The sequence below is a fragment of the Orycteropus afer genome, unplaced genomic scaffold, assembly GCF_000298275.1.
Source record: "Orycteropus afer afer isolate SDZICR_OR568_19922 unplaced genomic scaffold, OryAfe1.0 scaffold00398, whole genome shotgun sequence".
NCBI lineage: Eukaryota > Metazoa > Chordata > Mammalia > Tubulidentata > Orycteropodidae > Orycteropus > Orycteropus afer.
This window is the reverse complement of record NW_006921985.1, coordinates 2,774,425-2,782,380: the sequence shown is the minus strand read 5'-3', so window position 1 is coordinate 2,782,380 and position 7,956 is coordinate 2,774,425. Positions and strand designations below refer to the sequence as shown.

Genomic DNA, 7,956 nt, shown 5'->3' with positions numbered 1-7,956 from the left:
TAGAGGACAGAGTGGAGCTGCACCATACGGTCTCCATGGCTGTCACCTTTCTCCTGTGGAGTGGTTGGTTAATGGGTTCAAACCGCCAACCTGTAGGTTAGCAGTTGAGTGCTTAACCCTTGTGCCACCAGGGCTCTTTTCCTGGGGCTGCTGGGGAGATAAATAAACATGTCTGTGAACGTGCAATGCCAGGCAACCCCACTGTGTCCGTGTGACATCTGTGACCCCCTCACACTGCACTCTCCCCTCTTCCTGACTCAGTTTTCAGGTGGGGAGGCTGAAGCCCAGATTGGTAGACACTAGCCAGGGCCACGGTGCACACACCCACAGGCAGAGCCAGCTGTGACCCCAGGACTGGCTGACCCCCATCCTCTGCCCCCACTCATCGCCCAAAGGACAAGCCCAGAGTGGAGCCCTCGCCTGGGCGGGTCCCACGAGCAGCCGTGAAGGGGGCGCGAGTGGATGGGACCCCAGCCACGCCTAAGGTGGCCCAGCAGAGGCAGCCTGGCTGAGTCATCAGGGTGGCCCACGTGCCCAGGCGCCCGGCCGCCGCCAGCCTCCTGCTGGGCCATGGCCCTCGCCAAGGTGAATGAAGTCCTCGCGGCCGGCGGCGTGAATGGGCGCCCGCGCGGCCCCGCCTGCTGACCCGGCCTCTCGGGCTGGATGCCGGCATCCGTGACCTAGAATCTCAGCTGCTGTCCGCTGCCCAAAGAAAGGGACGCTGGGGGAGGTCCTGGGCTGGCGTGGCTGCAGTCGGAAGGGGTGTGGGGGTCAGAGAAGTCTCCCTGCCAGCCCCTGTCACTTGGTCACGCTCTGCCTTCATGGAGCTCAGGGACGGGAATTCCAGGGACTCAGGCCAACCCTGACACGTGGGCCCTGCGGGAGGGGCGGCAGCGGAGGGGGATGGGGACGGACGTGTCCTGTGGCTTCTGACATAACACCATCACTCCTGCTTGAGAGATGCTTTAGGAAACAGACCCGCAGAGGGGCCCCTGCTGGCCCTCACATGAACGAGAAGGGGCCTCCAGCCGGCCCACCGGCACTTCCTAGCACCACAGCTAACCAGAAGCAGAAACAACAGGTGCGGCGGCCCGCCTGTCACCCACCCAGGGGCACACCCCCAGCTCACAGGCCTGCCAAGCCCTGTGAGGATGGAGCCTCTGAGCCCATGTGGGGTGATGAGAACTCACACCCAAGACCCTGCTGAGGGCGAGTGAGGAGAAGCCGGGGTGCAGCCACGGTGTGCTGGCAGCCCCCTGGTGTCTCGGTCCCTTGCTGCCTCCGTCCACCACCCCACCCTGTGAAGGCTCAGCCCTCCGGGCCCCAGTGCTCACAAAAGGCCGAGCCTCTAATCCCAAGCTTACAGCAGCTGGCAGAGGCGTGGGACAATTAGTCCCCCGACTATAAAAAACTCATTACCGCAGGGAGCAGGGCTGGCCCACATTCCTCAGGTGCACCCGTGGCCCAGCCGGAGATGGGTGGCTGGGTAGGGCCTGTGAGCACAGCTGGTCATGAGCCCAGGACCCAAAGGCCACATCGCACCCCCGGGGCTGCCCCGTGACAAAAGTGCAGGGCTCACGGCCTCCCAGGCCCCCAGGCCCGCTCAGGGGCCCTCTCAGCCCCCACCCTACAGGGCCCTGTCAGCCACCCCCTCCCACCGCAGCTTTCCCACCTGGCACACCTAGCCCAGGAGGCCTGCCGTTCCTACCTGACCCCCACGTTCCAGGACTCAGCTCACCGGCCACCACCTTTAGGATGCCGACCCTGCCCCCGGAACCCGCTCTGCTAACCCGACGCTCACAGGGTGATGTTACGGGCCTTCAGGGACACCCTGTCGCTACCTGCACCCCATGGTGTGTCTGGCCTTGGTCCCAGCCGCCAGCCAGAGCTCCTTGAGGCTGGGCCACACCCGAGTCACCTGTGACCCCAGAGTGTGGCTCAGAGCTTGACAGCTGTCAGCCTCCACGCTGGCTGCGGATGAAAGTGGGGTGCAAAAGCGCCCCAGCCCAGGCCTCCCGGGGGGACTCTGTACTGCTTGTTTGGGGAAGGGCGGAGAGAAAAAGTCTTGCCCAGTTTTGCTGCATTATACACATGGGGCCACATATACACATGTGGTCACATTACACATGTGTGGTAACATTATACACACATGGTCACATTATACATGTGTGGCCCATCATACATGCAGGAGCATGTTATACATACATGACCACATTACATATGTGTGGTCACATTATACACATGGGGCCACATTATACACGTGGTCACATTATATGTGTGTGGCCCACCATATATGCAGGAACATATTATACATGTGTGACCAACCACATTACACATGTGTGGTCACATTATACACATGGGGCCACATTATACATGTGGTCAAATTATACATGTGGTCACATTATACATACATGGCCACATCATACATGCAGGAACATGTTATACATATGCGACCACCTTACACATGTGTGGCCACATTATACACATGGGGTCACATTATACATGTGGTCACGTTATAGATGTGTGGCCACTTTACTCACGTGTGGCCACATCATACACATAGGGCCACATCATACACACAGGGCCACATCATACACGCGTGTCCACATGATACATGCGTGTCCACATTACACACACAGGGCCCATCGATATGATCGCGTGGGCCAACTGAAGGTGGCAGAAGGTGCTGTCCAGGTCTGGGCCGAGGCTTGAGGAGCCCAGAAGGCCCCACTCCTGTTCTCTCGGAGCCCAATTGCCACGTCAGGAAGCCCAGGCCATCTTGCTGGAACAAGGCCCCCAGAGGAGAGCTGAGGCCTCCCGGCCAACAGCCAGCACCAGGCCCCAGACACGAAACCAGCCTGGACCTTGCAGCTGAGTGCCAGGGCCGAGTGACCCCAGCTGACACCACCTGGAGCAGAGACAAGCTGTGCCCACCGAGCCCAGAGCCCTGACCCAGAGTCACAGCTGACAAAACAGCCTTTGTCCTAAGCCACTAACCTTTGGGGTATTTGTTAGGTTTTATTAGGATTATTATTTTTCAGGGAGGCTGGGCTGAGGCTTAGGGATGAGTCTGCTCAGCACGGACAGCCAGGACCCGGGCTGGCACTCTGTACCCGCAGCCAGATTCTTCCCGGCACCCATAATGTGGGCACAACAGTCCCCATGGCACGAGGACACTCGGGGTCAGGGAGGTCGTGAGAACGGCCCATGTCTGTGGAACCTGCTGGTGAGCTGTGCGTCGTCATGGGAACCCTCGGAGGAAGAGGAGGGCCTAGGACACCGTGCCTGCGCCCGGGCTGTGCTGAGACCACCCCAGGAGGAAGAGTGGAGGCTGAGAGAGAAGCGGCAATGCCCAGGTTATCTGGCAGACGCCCAATTGAACCGCTTCACGGTGCACTGTGCACAGGAGAGGAGGGGCTGGGCTGGCCCCCAGGCGGGCCTTACGGGACACAAGGGCAACACCACGGCCCCTTCCTTGAGCACCAGGGACAGTCCGGAGATGACCAGCAAACACGGTGCCGGCGCAGAGGGTAGGGTCAGGTCCCTGTCACTGCTCCCCGTCATGCCCTGGGCAGCACCGGGCTGACCACCTGGCAGAGCATGGGCTCTGGGTCCAGCCCCTGGGCCCAGGTCCTGGCCCCACCCTGTGCAGACGACTGGCCTGAGCGAGTCACCAACCACTCTGAGCCTCACTTCCCTCATCTGTAAAATGGGGTTGTGAGGCTGGACGCTAACCCCCCAGTGTATCAAACACCATCAGGTCCCCCGTGAGGACTGCGTTCAGCGGAGCTTCTGGACCAAGGAACAAAGGTCTGGCCATCCACGTCTGAAAAATCAGACCATGAAGAGCCCACGAACCCCAATGCACGTTGTCCTACAGGGTGCTGGTGGCTGAGCCCCCCAGGCTGGAAGGCATCACGATGCGCAGAGCCCCAACAGTGGACTCCTCCGTACCAGCGACGGGGAACGTGGAACAGGGCCGGCTGCGCGATGTACTCGAGTTTGCCACCGCTTGGGAGAGTTAACAAGAGGGTGACCCACACTCGCCCGGCTGGGCGGGAGTGAGCCTCGGACCGTCACAGTAAGGACTCTGGCGTGCGCAGCCGCCTCCTGGTCGCCTCCCCGGGGCTCAGGTGCCCAGAGCCACCCGTGCACACAGTGAACCACTGAGCAGGCTACAGACTAGGATGGAGCTCGTCCGCTTCTGCGCACTAGACCCAAACGCACAGCGCAGGCGCGGAAGCTGGAAGCAAGCCAGGCCTGCCGGGCAACCACAGAGACTTCACGGTCAGCCTAGACCGGACGAGGCCGGAGCCGCAGCGGGTGATTCACAGACCGCAATCTGGCAAAACCAAACCCAAACCCAACGCCGCTACTCGGCAGGCAACTGGCTCACGTGACCCCAAGAGGTACAGCCTCCCTGCACTCAGAGTTCTAGATGGTTCTTCAACACTGTGCTTGGGCCAATTGCAACCGCAAAATCCCTGACGGCGTGGAAAGTGTGGCCCTAAGTTGATTGCAAGGAGGGAGGTTCTTTGTGAAGCAAGAGGTCTGAGCACCGCCTACAGGCCCGCTGGGAACCTGTACCTCCACTGAGAACCTGCACCGCGGGGGGCACTAACTCCCCGCTGCTCTGTGCATGGCCGCCAGGCCGCATTCCCGGGTTGCAAAGACACTTTAGTCAGGAGGTGAATGTGCAAATTCAGGGTCCCCAAGTTCACGGGGAGATGCTGCCACGTGGCCTAGTGCACCTGTGGACCTCCAGTCCCCAGCAGTCACAGGATGGGGGAGGACCACTGAGCCCAGCCACAGGTCAGACCCCACCACTCACTGCTCTCACGCCCCAAGTCTTACGATCTACCAGTCTGCAAAAGAGGAGGGGCCGGCGTTCCTTTGGGAGGCAAAATGGTTGGCACTTGGCTGATAACCAACAGGCTGGCGGTGCCAACCACCCAGTGGTCCTGCACAAGAAAGACCTGGCCGTCTCCTTCCATGAAAATGGCAACCACATTGTACTCTGTAACACGTGGGGTCTCCAAAGTCACACACCAACAGCAAAACGAAGTCAACAACTAAACAGAAGGGGGTCCAAGGGCTCGGCCAGCCAAGAGGATGCTGGCCAATGTCCCACCTCACCCCCCAGCCTCTCCAGCCGGCCCCAGCGCAGGCTTGGGAAGCCATGCACACCGTCAATACACGCACTCAAAGACCACGGCGCAGGCAGATCACTGCCGGCGCACTCTTCTGGCTCTGGTTCCCACGGCCTGCAGCTCTGACCGTCCCTGACTCCTGCCCTCAGTTTCCACACGTCTGTCCACCCCTCTGCCTCCCTTAGCGCTCAGACTCCCAGCTCCCTGCGGTCCAGGGCCCAGAATGCGGCTTCCCTGTGCTCCACAAGTCCTGCTGCCCCTGCCACGAACATGGCCCTGCCTCGGGGCTCAGCTCCTCCAAGGTGGGGTCCACATGGGCCAGCTGGACCAGGCTGGCTCCTGGCTCTCGGCTCCGGGCTGGGGTGCAGTCAGGTTGCCTGGATGTCCACACCAGCACAGACAGCAGGACAGGACACGACCCTCAGGCCAGGGGACCCAGCCACCCGTCTCTAGCATCTGCCTGCTCTGCCCTGTGGAACCTCGATGTGGCAGAGCCTAGGAGCCGGGGGCCTGCTGCCACCTCGCTGTGCCATGTGACCTGCCACGGGGGCCAGAGCAGGGTCAGCAGGCGTCAAGCCTGCTCCCAACCCAGTAAGCCAGGGACGTGGACTACCCGACGCATCCTCACGCTGAGGCCAGTGGTCTCAGCAGCCTTGTGACAGGTGAGAAAGGCCACATGGGCAGACATTACCTGGAATGCAGGCCACAGGGCCCCAAGCCTGCGTTCCCTCTTTTGCGCTGGGGAGATGACCTGTCTGGCAGGAGGTCTGGGCTTACTAGACCCCTGGGGTGCATGCCCTTGGCGCTCCTGCCTCCCCACACCAAGCCCAATGACCACGGCCCCCACACTGACTGTGACCACTACACTGATCGTGGTCCCCATGCTGACCGTGGCCCTGCCTGGACGCCACACCCCGGAGGCCTCCTGGGCCCCAGCTCAGCAGCACGTGTGGCACGAGTATCTCCTGTAAAGAGCGGAGAGGGCTTCGCACGCCCCCTCAGACCGCACGCCCACACCCGCACCCACGGAAAGCACAGTCCTGGTCCACGGTGAAGCACCCAGCGGTGGCCCCAGTCATCCCAAACTGCCCCTGGCCGTGGTTCTGGCCAGACCTGTGTCAGCCCTCCGTAGGAGGACCAGAGACCCCGCAGTGCCCCCCTCACGCTCCTGGAGTCAGATCCGGAGCTGTTTCCACAGGCCTGCTCTCTGCTTGGCGCTTACCTCTCGGGGGTGGTCACCATGCACGCTCTAGCAGCACTAGGCCAGAGCAGGGGCCCTGCACACCACAGGGGGACCCCACTCAGCCCTCTCCTGGGCTCTGCTGTCATATCCATGCAGTAGATACTTCCTGCTGCCCAGGGCTCCTAGGGGGTTGTGGGGTGATGGGGACGGGGGTGTCCACAGGACACACATGCTGGTTTGTGAACACTCTCTGTCCACTCAGGGCCCACCAGGAGCTAGCAAGTCCTTGGGGAAGGCCTGAATGTGGACACCCTGGGGGCTCTGACCCAGGGCCACGGGGTTGCTGGGATGAGACCTGGCTCCAGAGACACTGGGGTGCATCCTGCATGGGCTCCTGTCTCCACATGGGCCCTCGCCCTCCAGCCCAGGAAGAGCAGAGCCGAGGGCTTCTGTCTGCAGGGCACCTGGGGGAAACTGAGGCAGAGACACAGCTACCCTCTGGCACATGTGTGTGGGGCCAGTCAGCTCAGAACTGAGGTTTCCTAGGGAGCCTCAAGGCTGACAGCAGCCTCCTAGGATCAGAAGGGGTAGGAGCCGGGGCCCGTTATACTTACAGTACCCACACCTGGTCCCGCCTTCAAAGATGAACCCATTGGGCACTGCCCCGTAGCGCCGCAGGTCTGACAGCTTCCACTGGCCTGTGACGGCTGGGGGCACGTCCCTGGCCAGCACCAGGATGTCATTGCAGAGGTGGAGGGTGGCCGGGCCGCTCTGGAGTTTGGTGCCTGGGGCCACCGTCACATGGAACCTGTGCACTGGAAGGGACAGAGCGTGAGAGGGCATGACCACACCAGGACCAGGGACGGTGCCCCCACCCCACCCAGCCACAGAGGGCCCTGGGATCCAGCACCCAGTCTCAGCTCCAGAAGGCAGGTCACTGGCTGCCCCCACTGTGCCCCTGCCCCCCACGGCTGCTCTCTGGTTGTCTTTCTGTCCACCTCCACTGACCACAGCAGCCAGCTGACAGAACCCAGGACCCAGAGCTCAGGGCTGCTCCGCCCTCCTCCTCCTCCCTCCTCTCAGGGACAGGCAAGTTCCCCAGCCCCACCCACTCATCCCCCATCCACACAAAGCTAGCTCCACTCCTGGGAAACCGAGGCCAGTGGGTACAGAGGCCACTGCTGGACACCTCCCCCTCCCAGCCCCCGGGACAGAGGGGACCAGAAAACGCTCCTGCCTGTGCGCACAACCCAAGTCCCAGCGCAGGGCTTGCAGGCGGTCGGGCAGGTTGGGAGGGGACTGCGGGGCCAGGGCCAAGAGTGGCTTTGTTCAAGATCTGGGCCTTGTGTTGACGCTGGGTGCTTCCTGTTCGTTTGGACTGTTTTGAATGTTGCAGTAAAATGCTGTTCACTCTGAGGGCTGAGTTGGGGCCCTGAAATCCTGCCCCCTCCTCACCCCGCTCTGGCCCCGCCTCACCCCGCCCTGGCCCCACCAAGCCCCAGCCTGGCCCCACCAAGCCCCGCCCTGGCTCCATCAAGCCCCGCCCCGGGTCCCCCACTAAGCCCTGGCCCCTGCCCACTCCTCACCCCTTCCCTGGCCTCTCCAAGCCCCGCCCCGGGCCCC

At 62.1% G+C, this 7,956-nt stretch overlaps 1 protein-coding gene across 1 annotated transcript in view; it reads right to left on the bottom strand.

Annotated features, from left to right (window-relative positions):
* DOK7 (docking protein 7) overlaps positions 1 to 7,956 on the bottom strand; it is a 14,087-nt gene that overhangs the window by 5,018 nt on the left and 1,113 nt on the right. The window contains exon 2 of the mRNA XM_007953502.2: positions 6,948 to 7,148. Coding sequence (XP_007951693.1) covers positions 6,948 to 7,148 — 201 coding nt within the window. The remainder of the gene's footprint in view (positions 1 to 6,947; positions 7,149 to 7,956) is intronic.